The sequence below is a fragment of the Hyaena hyaena genome, unplaced genomic scaffold (assembly GCF_003009895.1).
Source record: "Hyaena hyaena isolate Hyena2069 unplaced genomic scaffold, ASM300989v1 scaffold_1025, whole genome shotgun sequence".
Lineage (NCBI taxonomy): Eukaryota > Metazoa > Chordata > Mammalia > Carnivora > Hyaenidae > Hyaena > Hyaena hyaena.
In genome coordinates, this window is record NW_024081659.1 from 121,653 (window position 1) to 142,927 (window position 21,275).

General features: G+C 42.1%; 1 protein-coding gene across 5 annotated transcripts in view; it reads right to left on the reverse strand.

Annotated features, from left to right (window-relative positions):
- Positions 1-878: 878 nt before the first annotated feature.
- The window catches only part of LRRC8D (leucine rich repeat containing 8 VRAC subunit D), a 122,782-nt gene continuing 102,385 nt past the window's right edge, over positions 879-21,275 (reverse strand). For all 5 annotated transcript variants that reach the window (XM_039221841.1, XM_039221838.1, XM_039221839.1 and 2 more), the window contains one exon: positions 879-3,824. In XM_039221841.1, the coding sequence (XP_039077772.1) occupies positions 1,246-3,822 (2,577 nt within the window). In that variant the 5' untranslated portion in view covers positions 3,823-3,824 and the 3' untranslated portion in view covers positions 879-1,245. The remainder of the gene's footprint in view (positions 3,825-21,275) is intronic.

The window sequence follows — 21,275 nt, forward strand, 5'->3', positions numbered from 1 at the left end:
CTGCAGACAAACACAGGAAATACTGCCTGTCACTAAAATGAATAGAGAAAGTCAGTTTTCCAACTTAATGAACTAGAAGTCCTATTTTCCCTCACAACAGTGAAAGGGGCAAGAAATGAATGATCCTTGCTTTGATTTTGTGTTACCTTCCAAATGTTCATACATTGCAAGATTTTTTTCTCAAGGTAAAGAAAAAAAAAAACCCCACAACATTTATTTATTTTGAGATGCAGGGGAAGGGCAAAGAGAGAGAGAGGGAGAGAGAATCCTAAGCAGGCTCTGTACTGTCAGTGTGAAGCCCAACGTAGGCTTGATCCCAAGAACTGTGAGATCATGACCTGAGCTAAAATCAAGAGTCTGACGCTCGGCTGACTGAGGCACCCAGGTGCTCCTGATATACTGAATGAAAAGTATTAATCATTAAGCCATTACAATTTTTTTGTCCCAGTTGTAATTAATTTTTGCAGAAATCACTTTCTACTTATTGGCAACCTTAATGTATTGATGGAAAACTATGTCTCATAATACAAACTCCAGACTATGGAAAAATAGCTATTAGTAAGGGGGATATTATTTTATTTTTCCTTGTTATTTTTTTTAAAAAACAAACAATCCCCTCCCCACCGCCCCAAAAAATCTACACACCTTTCCCGTGTTCCAGGCCTCCAAGAATATAAAATCTATAAAATGGGATTCTCAGAAGCAGAAGCCCTTAAGAAGTGCTTACCTGAGGCACTTTAAATTAAAACAGGAAGGAAATCAATATTTCAGCAAACCCACATTTACAAGGTGGGACCCGATGTGTCTTTAAGTGGTCCAAGATAAAGCAATATTGCACCGGTCAGGCAAAGTAAATCAAGACACCTCCCAAAAGGTGGTAGAGTAAGAAAAATGTCAATTTAATCATTAACTTTAGCAGGCAAGCAATTTGTAAACATTCAGTAGCGGCAGCATCCAAGTTACAAACAATTTAAAAAGAAACCAAGATTAGTGATTATAATCGTTCCTTCCCTTTCCCCAAAAGAAAAAAAGAAAAGAGAAAAGATCTGGAAATGAACGCCTGAAAACACTACAAACAAAGAACATTCAGTTACGTCTTCTATCAGCCTTCTATGCGTCCTCTCTGTGTTTTATTTTTAAAGATGTATCTACTCCTAAAATGCATTATCTTGCAATAACTTGTATGCGAGGGTTTGCAATCTAGAAAGTTGTTCCTGCACACGGATGTGCACGTATCGCCTCAGTTTAGATCCCGTTCGCGAAGGGGATGTTTATGTCTTGATTCAATGCTTCTTTGACTTCGAGTGGCAGGGTGTCAAAAAGATGGTCTTCCACGACAAGCCCGCTTTTCTTGAGCAGGCGACACTGGCCCAGCTGGGCGGGCAGGCGGTCCAAGCAGTTGCCCTTCAGCTCCAGCTGAGTGAGCTGGGAGAGCTGACCGATCTTCTCGGGCAGGAAGGTGACACAGTTCTGCCCCAGATTCAAAGTCCTCAACTTCACGCACTTGAACAACTGTTTTGGCAGAATGTCCACTTTGTTCCCGGTGATATGCAAATGTTGCAGGTTCTGAAGCAATCCTATTTCTATGGGAATAGCTGAAATGTTGTTGTAGCTCACGTCTAAGCATCTGAGTTTCTGTAAACTGAACACTGCTGCCGGTAAGGATTCGAGCTTGTTGTTAGAGAAATAAAGTGACTCTAAGTTTTTGACGTGGGTGATAGAGGGAGGAATGGTGGCAATCTTATTGTGCCATAATTTTAAACATGTCAGTCGTTTTAAATGCTGGAAACTGATGATCTCCTCAATTGTGCGTATGTTATTCGATTTTAAATCCAGTTCCTGCAAATTAGAGAGGCTGAAAATGGCGTGGGGAATCCTCTCCAGCTCACAGTTCTGAAGTTCAAGCTCGGCGACATTCATCATTTTCTTAAGGCTGTTCAGTACCAAGAGTTTAGTGCCGTCATTGTGAATGACTAACTTTGTAAGATGCGGAGCCACATCTGTAATGTTGGAGGGAACTTTGGTCAAATTACTCTTCACGTGGAGAATCTTAAGGTGCCGCAACTCGCGGAGAGATTCGAGTCCGATCATCTTATTGTTTTCAGAGTTCAAATTGCCTATCAAGTACAACTCTCGAAGGTTTTTGAGCAAATACACCCAGGCAGGAATTTCCGCCACGTCAGTGAACTTCACATGAAGGCATCTCAAGTGATCTCGGAGAAAGCTAAAAGCAGTCTGTTCAACCTTTGCAGGGCAATGGCAAAGGTGAAGCTCTTGGAGGTTAGTCATCTGAGAAATCTTAGCGGGAATTTTAGCTTCCGGAATCAGTTCAAGTTTGAGCACGTCCAGGTCTGTGAGGTCAAAGACAGCATCGGGCACACCGGAGAGCATAAACAGATGCAGCTCCTGCTTGTCCTGGGCATTGCGGGACACGTGCTGCCTGAGTTTTTCAAACGTCCACTCGTGGTTCAAGCTGATTTCCCTAAGCTTATTTTCACTGACTTCCGACAAGAACACACCGAAGCGCTTTGAATAGAGCTGGTCGTACTGGTCTACCATGTGTAGAAGGAACGCAAAATCATTCTTGACGTCTGGAATGTCGCTGAAACTGCTCTCTTCTCGGACTTTCTCAAAGGAATATTCCTTCAAAGGTATCCTGAACAACCAGAAGAGAGTGTAGAGACAGATAAAACCATAAACACAAATAATGGATATGTAACTGATGAGAAGCTTTTTCAGCATGTAGGCCATGTTGTGGGTGCACTCAAATACCTCGTAGCCAGTCAGGTGCTCCACTTTGGGCTTGCAGACATGCTCAAAGCTGATGGCGTTGACGAAGTTTGCCGTATAGCAGAGGATAAAAATGAATTTGGCCGTTTTGATAAACGTTTGGACAACGTAGAGCTTATAGATCAAGTCACTGTCTTCCACATGAGCACGGAACTTCCTTACTTTCTCAAACAGGGCTTTGGCCTGCTCCCCATCTTTTTTGTCAAGGATGGTCATGCTGGGGACTTCGATCACAGGCTTCTCGGCTGAAAATCTGAAGCCTGTTTTGTTGATCATCGGGGTACTGGCACTGGGGCTCCCTTCATCACTGCTGGTAGACACATGCTTTGGTAGAGTCTGGGCACCTGTTATTCTCTGCTTGTTCTCCTCCGAGTCTTCGCACGCTGTCTCAGACAACGCTTTGGTAGTCCACGGAGATTCAAAGCACTTTCCTAATATTGAAACAAAATGTTCCACTTTTGAACATGTTTTGGGATATTTGAACCAAAAGTTGCTACTGACCATGAGAATGATGGTATGTATAAGAGCAAGGTATGGAAAGTACTTCGAATACCAGGGAAGGGCCAAATGGTAACACATCTGATTAATAAATACGTATTGCTGAAAATCCAAGTTCGTCTTCCGGCCCGTTGGATCCTTCTTCTCTTTCTTTGTCTCCTGACTTGGAACTGTCGAGTCTGTGTGAGGATATGTGGCTCTGAGAGGTATGTCAGGTGTCACAGCAGATGTGCCAAAGGAAACGTCACTTGTCGTCCGCCCATCTTGGTCTTGGCCGGTGGCTGCTTCCATCTTGGGGACGTTGGTGGTAACGTCGGCACTGCCCGGTGGGGTGTGGGCCTTTGAATTTACAGGCGACGGCAATACCGGCAAGCAGACCACCTGATCTTTGGTAAGTTGCATGGTTCCTGCAAAGATGGCTACCATCAACATCACAACAGCCAGGTAATCCATAAACACGTCCCACCATGGTTTCAGGATTCGGTAAGTTGGTTGAATGTCATTAAGTGAAGCAACTTCCGCAAGGGTAAACATTCCTAGAAAACAAGAAAACGAAAGGCTTTATTACAACGATACAAGCGAAAACATTAAGTGGGGAAAAAAATTGAAAAACAAAAACAAAAACCCCACAACTCTTCACTTGCTCCAAAGTAAAGTTTTCTCATCCATGTCCTAGTTTTTTATCCAAGACAGGTCTAGTAGAAAACAAACTAAAAGGTGTGTTGTAGTAGCTTTTCTCTCCCAGGCCAACAGAAGAGAGAAAAACAACAACAACAAAAAACGGGAGGGGAACAAAGAATGCCTTCTAGGTAAGAAATCACAACAGTCTGTTGAAGGTCTACAAGAGTTAGATTAGAAATGGGGGTGGGCAGGAGGGGAGTTTGGGAGCTATTTTAGAGACAGAACTGAAAGTCTTGTAACTTCCCGAACCATGAAGAAGGATATGAGAACAAGATGGTATTTGCTGCGGACTGGACTGATTTAAGGTTAAGACCAGAGTTTTTTAGGGAGAGGAGTGAGAGGACTTCTATTTTGTATGAGCCAAAACAGAAGGGTCTGTGTACCAGACTCGGGCTTACCACTTACTACTGGTGTGATTCTCCAAGCCTGAGGATGATTACTTCTTAGGGTTATTTGGCAAGCTTAACTTTAAGTAATGACTATAAAGCTCTTAGCACACCCTCTGGCCACAAGTATTTGTTAGCTTGTTATGTTAGCTCTTATCACTCTGGTGGAAATGTGCCACGGACAGTTGAAATTAAGGGTCCGAAGTTTAAGAGGAGTCTTAGCGCACTGTATATACTTGGGATTTATCAATAGATGTAGCTGAACCTCTGGCCTTCGATGCAGCACTTGTGAAAAGCATGCGGAACAAAAAGAGGGCCAGAGACACAGGCAGAATGACCAGTGACAGAACACCAAATAGGTCAAGGCCAGTAAGACCTTTGATCTCTACCAAAGTGGGTGAGCCCTGACGCAGTGAAGGGAATTCCTACACCAGGACACCTGAAACTGTTGTCACCATTCACTGACAGCCTGCAGCTTTACAGTCCTGACACTATACAAAGATTGAAAGTGCCGAGGACAACTGTCCTGGACGTAAGCAAGAAAAACACAATGTTTATAGTGCAAGTAGAGGGAATGGGTTTCTGTAATCATATATGTGAAATAGGTGTTTATCTTCTTGAATTTGAAGTTTCAACTTCTTTATTGTTTTCTATTATTTTAGAGAGAGGAGAGGGAGGGGCAGAGAAAGAGGGAGAGAGAAAGAGAATCTTAAAAGCAGGCTCCAAGCTCAGTTCAGAGCCCAACTTGGAGCTTGATCTCATGTCCCTGAGATCATGACCTGAGCCAAAATCAAGAGTCGGACACTTAATCCACTGAGCCACCCTGGCGCTCCTGGAAGATTCACCTTCGTGAAAAGTAACATTACTATATTCTCAGGTTCCAAAGCTCATATATAAAATGACTTATTTCTTTGAAAAGCTAGTAAAAAACAAAAAGATAAAAGTCCAGGCAAATATCTAAGGTTCTGGGAATACATTATTTTTTTAGTATATGTGCTGCTGAAGCGAGCACATGGGAATACATTACTTTTTTAAATAAAGGAAAGAAAGATTTTTATCTTGCCAAAATGGCCTGATACGTATGCTGTGTTGAAAAGGATTCTGAGGCTGCCTCTGGCTTTGGCAGGAAACAGTGTTATATGACAGGTTACTAGTGTCTCCCTTGGATGACATCAGTACTTTGATTCTGCTTGTTCTCTGTCTTCGAGTAAACCTCTGAAAGCTGGGATGGACCATGCCTTGTTTTTTCTGAAACTCTCCACATACCTAGTACTGTACAGCAGTCACATAATTTTTCTTAATACAATACAATGAATATCTATTCAATTATAACAGCAATTCTCACATTTGGAGTTGTTGTGGCTTTTCGGTTGGTTTTAAAAAAATTTTTTTACATTCACTTTCAGAGACAGAGAGAGACAGGAGCATGAGTGGGACAGGAGCAGAGAGCGAGGGAGACACAGAATCCGAAGCAGGCTCCAGGCTGAGCTATCAGCACAAAGCCCCACGTGGCGTTCGAGCCCATGAACTAGGAGATCATGACCTAAGCCGAAAGTCAAACGCTTAACCAACTGAGCCACCCAGGTGCCCCTTGTTTCTTTGTTTAAAAGTATGTGCACACAAGCAAGCATGGGGAGGGACAGGGGGAGGGGGAGAGAGGGGGAGAGAGAAAGAGAGAGTGAAAATCTTAATGAGGCTCCATGCTCAGTGCAGAACTTGACTCGGGGCTTGATCCCACGACCATGGGATCACAACCTGAACAGAAATTGAGAGTCGGATGCTCTAAGTGACTGAGCCACCCAGGCGCCCCTGCAGTCTTTTAAGTGAAATGTCTTTTATTTAATCAGGTAAACATAAGCCCAAGAACTCCAAATGCCTGGGACCCAGTCTTTATTAAAAAAAAAAAAAAAAAAAAAAAAATCAAGAAAGTGGGAGACAACATCCCCACTGGAATCCCTTTTGTATCTTGTGAGTTTCTGTATCTTGTGCGTGTTTCTGGTTTTGTGAGTGGCTGGAGATTTAAGCAAAAAGCAAGGTTATTGCAGTGTGCAGTGGGTCAAACTAAATGAGAAACTGTTCACCCACATGTCATGCTGAGTTCTCTGGTCCCTGTGCAGGATGCACAAAACACAGCTCGGGCCCACGTTACACAGTGACTCTTACTTCATGTACAGAGACTGCAGAACGCACCTCACAAGGTTTCCTCCTGGCGAAGAACATCATACTGTCACACCCAGGGACCATAGGGTTTTTTGTTTTTCATTGTTTTTATTTTTAAATTTTTTTCATGTTGACGCACTTTTTGAGAGTGACATAGTACGAGCAGTGGAGGGGTAAAGAGAGAGGGAGACACCGAATCCGAGGCAGGCTCCAGGCTCTGAGCTGTCAGCATAGACAGCCTGATGTGGGGCTCGAACTCATGAGATGTGAGATCATGAACTGAGCCGAAGTCGGCTGCCGCTTAACCTACTGAGCCAAACAGGCGCCCCAGAGACCATGGTTTTAAAGGGCCATCAGTACAAATAATAGAAAAAAAAAACAAAACAGATTTTTTTTTTTTTTTTTTGCATATAACACTTCTTCCTAATAAGATTTTTCTTTACTCTTCAAATAGCTGTATTGGGCTCTAAAAGAGTCAGGGTTGGAGGACTGAGGGGAGAAGGGAATTTTGAAAGTCACCCTGCTGAAAATACTGGTTACTGCTCTGTTAGGCCCTAATTATTATACCTGGTTTCTCTGCCTCCAGTCTTTATTTTTATTTATCTACTTATTAATTATCTTTACAGAAGTAGACTTGACACCAAATGCTCTATTAGTTTCAGGTGTGCAAGAAAGTGCTTCAACAATTACATGCATTACGAAATGCTCACCATGGTAAGTGTAGGTGCCATCTGTCACTATACAATGTTACTATAATATTACTGTGGGGTTTTTTTTTTTAACGTTTATTTATTTTGAGAGAGTGTGTGAGCAGGGGAGGGGCAGAGAGAGATGGAGAGAAAGAAATCCCAAGCAGGCTCTGTGCCATCAGTGTGGAGTCCAATGTGGGGCTTGATCCCACGAAAGGTGAGATCATGACCTGAGCCCAAATCAAGAGTTGGATGCTTAACTGACTGAGCCACCCAGGTACCCAATATTATTGACTATATTTCCTACATTGTATTCTTTATCCCTGTGACTTGTTTTATAAATTGAAGTAATACTCCCTAATCTCCTTCACCTATTTCAGTCATCCCTGCACTGCCATTTCCCTCTGGCAACCACCTATTTTTTCTTGCATTTCTGAGTCTATTTTTCTATTGTTTATTTGTTTTGTTTTCTAGTTTCCACATATAAATGAAATCACATGATGTTTGTCTTTTTCTATCCGCCTCCATTCTTTTTTTTTAATTTGAGAAAGAGAGTGACGGAGGGGACAAGGCCAGAGGGAGAGGGAGACAGAGAATCCCAAGCAGGATCCATGTTCAGAGCAGAGCCTGACACGGGGCATAATTCTACAACCCTAGGATCAGGATCCAGGGTGACTGAGCAGGGCAGGCGCCCCCGGTGTGCCTCTGCTCCTGACCTCCTTCAGTCCTTCTCCCACCTGCTTCTAGCCCTTTTGGTTAAAACTCCCCTTTCCCCAAGATTCTCTATGCCCTAGGTTGGTAATGTCTTCCACTTTCTCCAAACAGCCATTCTTCTCCCTGTTTAGGTCCTCCTACACATTATTTCCTCTACTTCCTTCTCTCTTCCCTTCATGAGACTATCAGATTTCTGTCACTATTTCTAGGAAGCCCTCCCTGACCTCTAGTCTTCTCTGATGTCTTCCCACAGGACTCTGTACCTCTACCTATGATAGCCCTTATCACACTGTGGTGAGCCAACTGATTATCTGTTTGATCTCATATTAGATTTAAAAGTCAATGGGGCCAGAGCCCATGTCCATCCTCCTTATTCCCATATAGCCAATGCCTCCACATAGCAGATGCTTAATCAAGGAAAGACTGTATGACTCTTGATGGCCACCTTCAGCACCCTCCATCTCCTCCTCCTCCTCAAAATTCTTCAAGGACATATGGTATTTGGCAGAAGAGGATTTTATTAACCTTAACTGCCACACTGCAACTTAGGCCTGCAAGAATAATAACTACAAGTCAGGTTTCCGCATAAAAATAAAGAGCTAAAAACACGAAGTAAAGAAAGTGTGGGATCCTTGTAACCAGTGATATCCTGTAGCTGTTACAGCTTTATCCATGGTTGTAAAGCACCTGGGGCTCAGACTTGGGACAGGCTTTGATGCCAGGAGAGGGAGAGGAAGTCGATCACTTTCTCAGAGGAGGAAGAATAAGTTAAAAGGAGAAGACAGGGCATTAGAGTACTAGAACTTCACAACAACCCTAAATGGTCAACAACTCAGCCCCCATGTCGCCCCAGGGTGACAACATTGGAACAACAGAGATGTGCGTGCAAGGGTGGGCTCTCTCCTCCAGCATGCTCTCTTCTCTGCCCCTGACAACCAAGACTTCTGGAGGCCCGCCATCTCCTCCAGCTCACCTCCCCTTTTCCCTTTCTGTTGAACTCCTACTTATTCTTCAAGTCCCAACTCAAGTACTACCTTTTTCCCCAAACTCCTGTCATACGGTCTAATAATAATCTCTTTCTAATGTTTGCCTCTTCATCTAGATGTTGAGTTCCTTATGGGTAGAGCCTGTGCCTCATTATTTACCTTTGATCCACTGTGACCTATTGGCTCCCCTCTAAAGAACAGAGAAGGCATTTAGTGATGATGATGATGATAATGGCAACTACTATGGGCCACCTTTCTTCCACACACCAAGCACTGTACAGGGAGCTTTATATCTGGTATAATTTCCTGCTTTTGTTCAGGATGCATTCCTGAAAATGAATGTATGAGAGCTTAGAGTTTCAAGATGTGGACGCTGGAGGGAACAGTGCTATTTCCAAAATGCTACCCAATATCATAAAATCTACCAGAATTCCTAAAATTAAAAAGACAGATGATACCAAGTGCTAGTGAGGATGTAGAACAATCAGAACCCTTAAACACTGCTGGCAGGAGTATAAACTGGTATAACCATATTTTGAGTTAATATCTACAAAAACGGGATATGGGCATACTCCACAACCCAGCAATTCCACTGTTCAGTATATACTGACGAGAAATACATATCCTCATCATAAGGCACGTACAAGGTCATTCACTATCTGCAATAGCCCTAAACTAGACGTTGGCTAAATGTCCACCACCAGTGGAATGAAAACATGAAATGTGGTATATTCACAATATGAAATATCAGGCATCAGTGAGAATGAATGGTCTGGTTACATGGGTCTGCCTGGTTTATGAAATGGAATCTGTACACTTAGGCTAGATGCCTTTTTGGGTGTATATATTGTAATGTCAATAAAAAGTTTCAAAAAGAAATGGGAAGAGAAGCTGTGGCACAGACACCTGCCCCACAAATGTGCAGAGACAGCAGGCTGAGGCTTTGCCTTAGCCCCACCCCAAGGCACACAGGGGCTAGCTGGGGTCACAGGCCAGGGAAGCCCATAACCTTCTGGCAGCCTCCCCTCACTGACTATCCTCGCTGGCGTGGGAGAAGTACTCCTCTCTCTGCAGTACAAAGGACAGAATCTGCTACAGAAAAGAGGGTGCGCAAAATGCGCAAAAGCCCTGGCTGGGAACAGCTGAACGCGCACAGATGGGACACGAGTGGAACGCTGCCTGAATCCCAGCCAACCTTCACAACGTGACTCTCATCTGCTATAGTTTGTTATTTTCCCCTGACAGATAGAGGAATAGGCTTGCAGGAGTTACGCTGTGGAAGTCAAATAATTAGTGGTGGAGCCTGGATCGAAAAATCTCAGCTAGGGCCAAACTGTGTTCTTTCCAGAAGCCTATCTTGTCTCTCTTCTTTACCTCTCATGTTTGCAGTTTGCAAACTACTTCTCTATAAAGTTCCTTGGCCGATCTGCACAGTAACTCCCAGTGAATTAGGCACTACCGTTGTCTAACAGTATGTGGCAACCTGAGGCACAAAAAGCTTAAATGACCTCCCTGGGCTGATTAAGTGACAGGGCTAACAGAATCTTTCATCTCCAAATCTCATTCTTGATCACACAGTCTTCCAATGGCTGAAGGTTGGCTGCTGAAGGAGGGAGCCACCATTGTCCTTGGCTTTGAGGACACAGAGGAATGAAATTATGTAATCATCACCTTCCTTAAGGTAACCTTTCATGACATTCACTCAGAATTCAAGAAAACCATGAGCCAGGCACTGCGGGGGCGGGGGGGGGGGGGGGGGGGGAGGAGGAGATAAGGAGTTAACATAACTCAGTCTGTACCCTCAAGAAGTTCCCAGTCAAATGGGGATGACACACAGTAAGTGTGCTATTACAACACGGGAAGAAAACTGCTCTGGCCAGGCTAATACAAAATGCAGGAGGCACAGCACAGGACAAACCCATGTCTGCATCTGATAGTTGGGAAAGTTCCACAGAGAGGTGGTTTCTAACCTGAGATGGGAAGGAAGGGGACCATCATGGGGAGGGGGGGCTGGGAAGGGCAGGAAATACAATTTTGACAGAAGAAAGAAAAAATGCAAAGGCATGGAGATTTGGGAGAAATTATCTGTTATTTGTAGTTAAAGAAAATACAAATAATTCTAATGTGATCCCATTATTAGTCTAGTATTCTCCTGTACAGATGTTACATTTTACGGGTAAGTCATGAGATGGAAACAAACCAAGGCATGGATGGTTTAAATGCAATCTTAAGGAAGTGCCTGGGCCATAGGGCAGGAAACCAGTACTTTCCTGGAATGTCAGCCACTGGATAGCTCTTATCTCAAACACAAGGCTTCAATATTTTACCCATCAAAAACTTAGTAAAGACTTCCTACCCTTCAGGGAATGTTTCAACCATTAACTGCCCCTAAATGCAGTATATGTGAGTGCATACAAAGTATATTAAATACATATTCATATAATATAGCATATTAAGTACATGATGTTTCTCAAGTGACTTTCTCATGTGAAAGTCAAGTCAAGAAGAGAGAGGATCAGTACCTAACTTCTGTATCTCTGATCTCTTTAGTGAAACAACCTCAGAATGTATATACACAGGGGTGTCTGGGTGGCTCAGTCGCTTAAGCATCTGACTTTTTCTTTTTAATTGTTTTTTTTTATGTTTATATTTTATTCTGAGAGACAGAGACAGAGAGCAAGCAGGGGAGGGGCAGAGAGAGGGAGACACAGAATCCAAAGCAGGCTCCAGGCTCTCAGCTGTCAGCACACAGCCCAATGTGGGGCTCAAACCCAGGGACTGTGAGATCATAAGCTGAGCTGAAGTCGGACACTTAACCAACTGAGCCACCCAGGCACCCCTTAAGCATCTGACTTTTGATTTTGGCTTAGGTCATGACCTCAAGGTTCATGAGATTGAGCCCTGCATTGCACTCCGTGTTGACAGAGCCTGTTTTGGATTCTCTCTCTCCCTCTCTGCCCCTCCCCACCTCACGTCTGCACTCTCCCTCTCTCCCTCTCAACATAAATACATGAATTTTAAAATAAAGAATGGATAGGGGCGCCTGGGTGGCTTAGTCGGTTAAGTGTCCGACTTTCACTTAGGTCATGACCTCGCGGTTTGTGGGTTCGAGCCCCGCGTCGGGCTCTGTGCTGACTGCCGGCTCAGAGCCCGGAGCCTATTTCGGAGTCTGTGATTCCCTCTCTCTCTGACCCTCCCCTGCTCACGCTGTCTCTCTCTCTCTCTCTCCTAGAAATAAAGAAAACATTAAAAAAAATTTTTAAAATAAAGAATGGATATACACGGTTATCAGCAGGTATTTTTTTAACTTGAGGAAGGCACATTTAGTAAGTATTAATTGTATACATTCTTTGGGCTCTCCTTTAGAATATGTCTTGCAAAGGACTTAAAGAATTACGAAGATGAGGATTTCACATTCCAAGGCTTCTCTGTTTATGGTACATATGAAAATCAGCTTAACATTCCTATAAGCACACATTTCTAATGATAATTGAGAAAGCTTTTGTACTAGAACTGAAAGAGGGAAGTTAATGCACTTTGGCTGAACAAAGATGAATGAGAAAAGAACACACTGAATCTAAATTATTTTCTGATACACGATTCTATTTTCTTACCTGAGAGTATGACCAGTAATAATGGAATAGACCAATAACCAATAGCCAGGTTCAAAAATTAGAAGCTATGATGGGTGGACAACCCTGTGAATATACCAACCCTGAACTGTATACTTAACTGGGTGAATGATATGGTATATGAATTATATCTCAGTAGAGCTGTTAAAATTTAGAAGCCAGACCTCAATCTTTGTTTATTTTACTGCCTCAACTGCCTTTCAACAGAAACAGGATAGTGAAAGTGGATAGGGCCGTAGCCTAATTGTAGGTATTGAAGTCAGGCTGCCTTCTAGGTTCAAATATGTTCTAAAATGATTGCTATGTTATTATGATTACACTGAACTGGTTCTGGAGAAAAGTCTTTAGCACTTTTCTTATCCTCATAGAGCATCTGTGCCTCATCTAGAAAATCTTGACAACATACCTATCTCTGAGGGGCATGTATTGCAAACAACTCAGTTTAGGGTCTGATGCAAAGGAAGCCCCAAGGATGTATGCTGAGTCTGAGTGCAGAAAAAGAATCACAAAGGAGAAACTCTAGGCCATCTTAATTAGTCTTTAACTGAAGACGATTGGGCAAATTTCTTGAATTTTGAATAAGCATGTAGCACTATGTACACAGAAATAATCCTGAAATAAATGACAGTACAACTCTGTACTTTATTTCATTTCTTTCAAGAACATTTTAATTAAAATTACTTTTTTTTTAAGATTTTACTTTTAAGGAATTTCTACACCCAACATGGGGCTCAAACTTACAACCCTGAGATCAAGAGTCATATGCTGCACATATAGGAGGATTAGGAGGAACTTAACTGAGGAACAAAAGGGAGAAGAAGGGAGGAAATGGTGGTGGAAAGGGAGAGAGGCAAACCATGAGAGACTCTTGAATGCTGACAAAAACTGAGGACTGATGGATGTAGGGGGGTGGGGGGGATGGGCATGGAGGAGGACACTCGTGGGGATGAGCACTGGGTGTTATGTGGAAACTAATTTGACAATAAACTATTTGTAAAAAAAAAAAAAAAAAAAAGAGTCATATGCTTCACCGACTACCTCAGTCAGGTGCCCCACAATGGAAATTACTTATACTAGGCGGTGACAAATTATGCTAGAAAGAGCGTAACTTTGATGCCAAAGACACCGGGACTTAAATGTTGCTTTTTGTTCATGTTTATTAGGAGCATAAACACGGGTAACTTAGTATCTATTGGAAAACTTACATTAATGGGATTACAGCATGGGGGGCCTGGGTGGCTCAGTTGGCTAAGCGGCCTACTTCGGCTCAGGTCATGATCTCACGGTTCGTGGGTTTGACCACCGCATCAGGCTCTGTGCTGACAGCTCAGAGCCTGGAGCCTGCTTCAGATTCTGTCTCCTTCTCTCTCTGCCCATCCCCTGCTCACGCTGTGTCTCTCTGTCTCTCAAAAATAAACATTAAAAAAATAAAAAAATTAAAAAACATACAGCAAAATCCCAGCATCAAAACAGAAAGTAAAGGTCACCTAACTGAAAACTTTAAAAATTAATCCCATTTTCACCAGGAGGAGGCCTTCAATGCCCCTATTAAAAGGAATACAAATAGTTCTCAAATGTTACTTAATCAAGAGTGTAGAGTAGGAAGAAGCAAAAGAGCTTGATTAATTAATCTAATACACATATTTTTCACAGAAGTGGGAGTTTCCTATGCACTCAAATACCAATTTTCATTTTCTTTCTACTGTGCTCTATGAAAAATCAGTCAGTTTTCTTGGCCAAACCGGGCAAATGGGAGAACACCCAAGAGACTGGTGAGGATCAAATTCTCAAGCCCTTCAATGAAATAACTCAAACCAGAACAAAGTAAAGTTCATACAGAGATAGTAAACTATATTATCACTACAAGTAACCCTTCCTCAACATCCACTGTGCATGTAAACACACACACACACACGCACATGCGTGCACACATACCAATGCCACACTCAATTCAGACATCAAAAATTCATGATTAAAGAAAATGTTTCAGATGCAAAACAAAAGGGAAAGAATTGAGTTTTTTCAAACAGAACTCTGTATCACTAGTATTTTAAAAGTATTAACTGCTACAGATGTTACATGTTATTAATTAACAAGTATTAAGCGTTTGGATATTATAATTATGCAAGACACTCTATGGCTGATACAATTCCATACACAAATACAACTTACTTAGTGTTACTTCCTCTTAAAAGATTATAAGAAATTTTCTTTTAAGCACAGCTTTCTTTTGGGGTGCCTGGCTGGCTCAGTTGGTAGAGCATGGGATTCTTGATCTTGGGTTGTGAATTCAAGCCCCATGTTGTGTGTAGAGATTACTTAAAAATAAAATCTTTAGGGGCACCCGTGTGGCTTACTGGGTTGAGCACCCAACTCTTGATTTTGGCTCAGGATCAAGCCCCATGTTGGACTCTGAGCTGAGCATGGAGCCTATTTAAGATACTTTCTCTCCCACTGCCCTTCCCTGGCTTGTGCACGTTCTCTAAAAAAAAAAAACCCCAAAACAAGAAAACAAACAAACAAACAAAAACAACAACTTTAAAAGAAGAATTTAAAAAAAGTTTTCTTCTAACACAACTTTGGTCTAGATACCTCAAAAATAATAGAAAGAAATGCTCAGGGACCCCCTCCTTTGATTTTACAAACCACTTGCTATATAAAACTTACTAAAATCAGATTTCACATTGGGCAAAACTCACCCATTTTGCTAATCTCCAAAAGCTTTTAATAAATCCATTTAACAGCTGAAAGAAGAGGACTTTGGAACATTCAGAACTTATGAGCTACAAAAACAACTTTTCACAAAAATATATTTTAGTATTTATTTGGAGTTTCTCTCTAGAGTACTGCTATCCACAGAGAAAATTCTACTTCAAAGATAAGGAATGTAACTCTAAATACATTTTAGTAGACCCAAGGCAAAATATCTTAGGAATTAACAAAAATGTGCCAATACACTGTTATGTATTTTCTTGCTTTTTCTTCTAGCTCTTAATTCTAAAAGTCACGGCCCATGTTTGAAAGCTAGAAAATGAGATCGTATTCATGGAACAAAAGAACTTCCGAACCAATGGTTTTCACACTTCATTTCAGGAAATATCAAAGCTTCTTTCACAATGTATCACTAGCATTACCTTGACCAGGAACTCAGGCCAACAGAATTTCACAGATCCTTCAGTACCTACTTAGTGTACCCTCTACTAGAAACTTCATTCATTCAACAAATATTTACAAGGTGCTAGATACAAGTGCTGGGGATAAAAAGGGAAATCAAAGATAAGAAAAATTAGCTGCTGTCCCTACTGAGAAACCAGCTGAGAAGAAACAGGAACAGAGAAAGAGGTATGGCAATGGCTTGATGAGCCTCTAGAAAGAGAGCTGACAGCTAATGGACCTCAGTGAAGGCTCCAGAGGAAGCCATCCCACTCAACAAGTGTTTGGTCACACCCTTTGAATACTAACTTCATCCAGTTTGCGAGGCAGCCAGCAGGATTTCAGAGGGAAGTTCTGTTTGCATTTCCAAATTCTTCCCACCTGTAAGATAGTCATCGTAGGCCCAAACTGACCATTTTCTTTCTTTTCTTTTCTTCTCTTCTTTTTTCTTTTCTTTTCACAATATTTATTTATTTTCTCAAGAGAGAGAGACAGAGTGCAAGCAGGGGAGGGGCAGAGTGAGAGAGAGGGAGACACAGAATCCAAAACAGGCTCCAGGCTCTGAGCTGTCAGCACAGAGCCTGATGTGGGGCATGAACCCATGAACCGTGAGATCATGACCTGAGCCAAAGTCAAGACGCTTAACTGACTGAGCCACCCAGGGATTCTTTTTTAAGTTTACTCACCTTTAATATTGCTTCTCCAGAGTATGACTGGCACATGCCTGAGATTGAGTGAGGGAAAGTGAACCAGCAAGGAGCTTCCTGACCCCCTTAGTGCCCTTCCATGGTGCTGGGAAGTCTTATCACATTCTATTCCAGTTGCCTTTGGGACAGAAAGCCCTTCTCACAAACCCATGGATATCTGCTCTGGATATAGACAGCTGGGAGCCTACTAGTCCTTAGTCCTGATTTAGTCACGACTGCTAGAAAGCACCAGAGCACCTTGCCTGGTGCTCGTCTTACTAACCCTGAGAAAACTTCTCAAAGTTAGTAAAAGATACTCAGATATGGCTACACTATACCTTGGAGAGGTAGTTGATGTTACAAAGGCTACTTGGCAGTTTATTAGGAGACCCCAGCCATCAGGACCAAAAATGAACAGTTAGACAATCGTTGCTCATGATCCCGGCTGACTGTGAGTTCCATCTGTCTGCCTGTCTCCTTTTCTTTCTCCACTTGCATTTGAATTCCTAACGTAAAGGAGGAAAATTTCTTTTACCTGCATGTCCCCAGGGCATGACACTGGAAAAAAATTAATAAAAGAAGGAATCCTGGTGACCTAAAACAGCATTCTAGGAGTGCACACAGAAGGCATTGAACCTGTGAGCCAAACATCCTCACTGTTAATGACAATGACATTTAAGGTCACCATTAATCATGCCAAAGTCAACATAATCAGCTCTGACAGGAATTCTTCAAAGTCCAGATGGACAACACTACACAGCTCTTTTTAACAGGTTATTCTGAAAGTAACTCATTTTGATAGACCATCTGCAATGCAGTTTGGCTCACAATTAAACATTCTGCAGGAAAACAAGAAGACAAAGGTAGGTTTGGGCTTGCCCTCACCAGGAGATAAGACCAAGGGTCTGACTCTTGATGGAAGGCAGGTAATAATCCGGTGTGAACTTTGGGACAGAGGCAAAGGAGCACCATTTTAGCACACAGCTAGGTGATAAAAAGCCCATGCAGGAATGGGCCCCAGGGAGGCAGACTCCCTGGGATGATGAAACCCCAGACTTTCCTTATCCTTGTCCTCCTGGGGGTTTCTGGCCTTCCGCATATGTACTGCTGCAGATGTTCTGACTGTATCTAACTGTGTGCACACAGTTGGCTGGGGTCAATAAACAATTCAATTGGAATACATATCAAAGTGTTGAAGAAGTACCTGGCACATGCTAAGTGCTCTGTGAGAGCTGCGGTTGTTATTCACTATGTCAAATAAGGCATTTTAGATAAAGAACCCTATAAACATCCTTTACTACTAGGTAATAAGAGAAGTTGGTCTTTCATGGATGTGCACATGTATGCATGTAGGTGTGCAATGGAATCTGGATGTTCTCCACTTGGCTGTGCCTTTCAAGAAATCCAGCTAAATTTTATATAGGGGTCATAACCATTAATCCTTAGCCTGAATCTTTCTTTACTTATTCACTCCCTCATCCCTCTATCCATGAAAGAGGTCTGTGTACTCAAGCATTAATGTGATGTAAGTTCCTGGAGAAACTCTGGTGGGCACATCCAGACAGATTTCCTCTCACAGAGCACACAGTCTAGGAGAGAGAAGTATTCATGGAATTGAAGATATGAAACAGTCAACGGAGAAGAGCTACCCAGCAGAGGACCAGACAGAGGCAGATTTACTCTGCAGGGAGAGAAGAGTCAGCTTTGGGACCCCTGGCTTTAACAGGTCCCTTTTCGAGGCCCTGTACCTACTTTTCTATCTCTAATGGTGTTCTTTTCCTTAAAGAGAGCTACCCAGTCAGATACCAGAAGATCCTGACCTTCCCCTGCTTGCAGGGCATCATGAAGGTGAATAGCAGGGGCTTTTCCTTCAGCTAGCAAGACCAGAGGATTCCCGAGTGGAGCGAGGTGTGGGTAAAGACTGCAGGGGGACTGGGCCAGAAGGTCCAAAGGCCCTGTGGGGAGCAAGACAATGAGGAAAGAGCCTCTGAGGAACTGACACATCCACAGCCTGAAGCTTAGGGAGGGAGAGGGCGCAGTGTGAGACGATGCTGTCTTGTAAGCCATATGGAAGTTTCTGACATTATTGCACTAAGGGCAGCAGGGAGCCACTGATGTGTTCTGAGCTGGAGATGGGAGGTGGGTGAAAATCGGGATTGTGTCTCTGCAAAGATCGCCATGGGCCCCAGGGACAGGCTAGTGAGGGACGATTTGAGATCAGGAGAGCAGCTACTGATTACTCTGGGCAACAGATGACGGTGACAATTGCCCTGTGGGTGGACAAGGGGCAGAGCAGGGAGCCTGGACAAATTATGAGCCCACAAGCTGAAGAACTAACAATCGGACTTAATGGACTGGGTGAGGAAGGCAAAGGAGAGAAAGGTGTCAGGGATGACCCGCAGGTTTCTTTTAATTCTCGACTTCATTGTTCCATAGGCTTGTTCTTTTACATTCATTTAGAGGATTTTATGGTAACTGAATCTTTTTTTCCTAAGCCCTTCAAATCCTCTTTTACCCCCTCACACATCTTCCAGAATCCTGTCTTTCTTTTTTCAAGTCCTTTCTAAAAGTAAGCAGATTATATATAAGTGAAAAGAAATATAAGCCCTCACATGTTAGGGCATGAAATCTATAAGCTTAGATAGTTTGAAAACCATTGCTATAGTGCTATCAATATACAGATGATGGGGAACTATGTTTTTACTGTACTTCTGAGTTGAAACGCAATTTCAAAACCAAAAACAGTTCTGCCTTCATCTATATTTAGAGAACATATACATATAATGCATTGCACTCTACACCGCTATATGCAATATAATCAAGAGAAAGCCAGTGTATAACACTGTAAGAATCTTATGGCCAAAGCTTGTGATTTTTTTGTGCTAATAAAATCAGGCTTCTAGAATAAACTAAAAGAGAAATGTGTAAAAAAACAAACAGGGGCACCTGGGTGGCTCAGTCAATTGAGTGTCCAACTCTTGACTTCAGCTCTGGTCATGGTCTCTGGGGTGTGGGATCAAGCCCCTATGTTGGGCTTTTGCAGAGTGTGGAGTCTGTTTCAGATTCTCTCCCTCTGCCTTTCCCCAACTTGCACACATGTGCATGTTCGCCTTCTGGCTCTTAAAAAACAAACAAACAAACAACCCAAATACCTTCATTAGACCTTTCACAGGAGATACAGAAATGCAGCATAGTTTCATTCTGTACTATGTTTTCTTTAGGTCGATATTAAAATGAGTTTATATCCCATGAGTAAACAATAGCCAGGGAGTGTAACGGCAATGAAGATGGGGCAAAGATAGAAGGGGGAACAGCATGAGAACACAACCAAATACTTTAAACCTATAGAAAAATATTCCAAAAAATGGCATAATTTATGCACAAATAATCTAGAGTCTCTTTTTAAATGAACTAATAATTGAAAACAGAATTTCACTTCTTGCAAGTTGGTAGCATAATGGAGAAAGATGTGGCTTCAGGAGTTAGCCTGCCTGAGTTTTCTTCCCATCTCTACCTCTCCCTACCACGTCATCTGTAAAATGGACACACAATTAATGTCTCGCACATCACTAGCTGTGTAAACCTGGGCCTTCATCTTCCTTATCGATGAAGTAGGGATAAAATACCACTGTGACAAGATACACAAAATATCCAGTATAATCTTGAACAAATAGTAGGCATGCAAATTGAATGTTCCTACACTAACCACTCTTCAAAACTGGCTCTAGATGTCCAGAAAAAGATTAAAGGAGGTTGGAGCCCTTAAAGAACTAGCCCTGAAGAATGTGGTGGCAATAGAGAGAAAAAAGGACCATGAAAGATTTGAGGGAGAAGGGAAAAAAAAAAAAAAGAAGAAGAAAAAAGAATAGAAAAAAAACAAGATAAGAAGGAGGGGACTTCAAGATAATAAAGGTATAAATCAAATACCATAAAGATTAAAAACTATCAAAACTCTTGGGGCGCCTACGTAGTTTGGTTGGTTGTTGGACTTGGGCTCAGGATATGATCTCATGGTACACTGAGTTGCAGCCCTGCATCTGGCTCTGTGCTGTCAGCACAGAGCTCACTTCAAATCTTCTGTCCCTCCTCTCTCTGCCCCCCCCCTTCATTTGCACGCATGCTCTCTCAAAAATAATAAGTAAACATTAAAAAAACTATCAAAACTCTTTAAGAATCATTAATGACCTTCGTTAATCTCTATTATAGTGGAATTCATTACTGACATTCAAAACCATCTTATTAGGTTTAAAAAAAATTCTCCCAAAGGGGCAGCCTTCTAAAGTCACAAATACAAAACCTTATTTCAGAATTAGTGATAACTGGTAAACTTGGCTGAATGTCACTTTTGTCCTATTTCAATGGGCTTAATAAAACAATGTTTTATTCAGATTCAACTTACTTAATCTTATTTCTAAGTGCTTAACATCTATTTGTGTACCCTTGTAAAAATTACAAATCACCTCTAGAAAAGCAGGTCTGATAGGATACTTAAATGGGTAGCCCTTCACTTTGTAAGGTGTGTATGGAATTCATGGTCTTTTCCCTTTTCCTAAATTATGATGAATTAGTAGAGTTTTAACAGAGAGCCACAATCATGATGATATAATTTATAATATTTCCCTTAGTTACAAAGAATTAGTGGAGCTGTAAAAATATATCACAACTGAATAGCCCCCAGTTGGTAAAAGTTCCTGAAACTTTTTGTATTGGGAAGGTATGAAGACCTTACCTATATGTACATAGTTACGTTAAGTATAAATTAGCATACTTTGTAATTCAGTACATTGCTACTTATCTTAGATGAGCTGCTTTTTTTTTTTTTTATTTCTAGGAGAGATAGAGCGAGTGTGAGCAGGGGAGGGTCAGAGAGAGAGGGAGTCACAGACTGAAACAGGCTCCA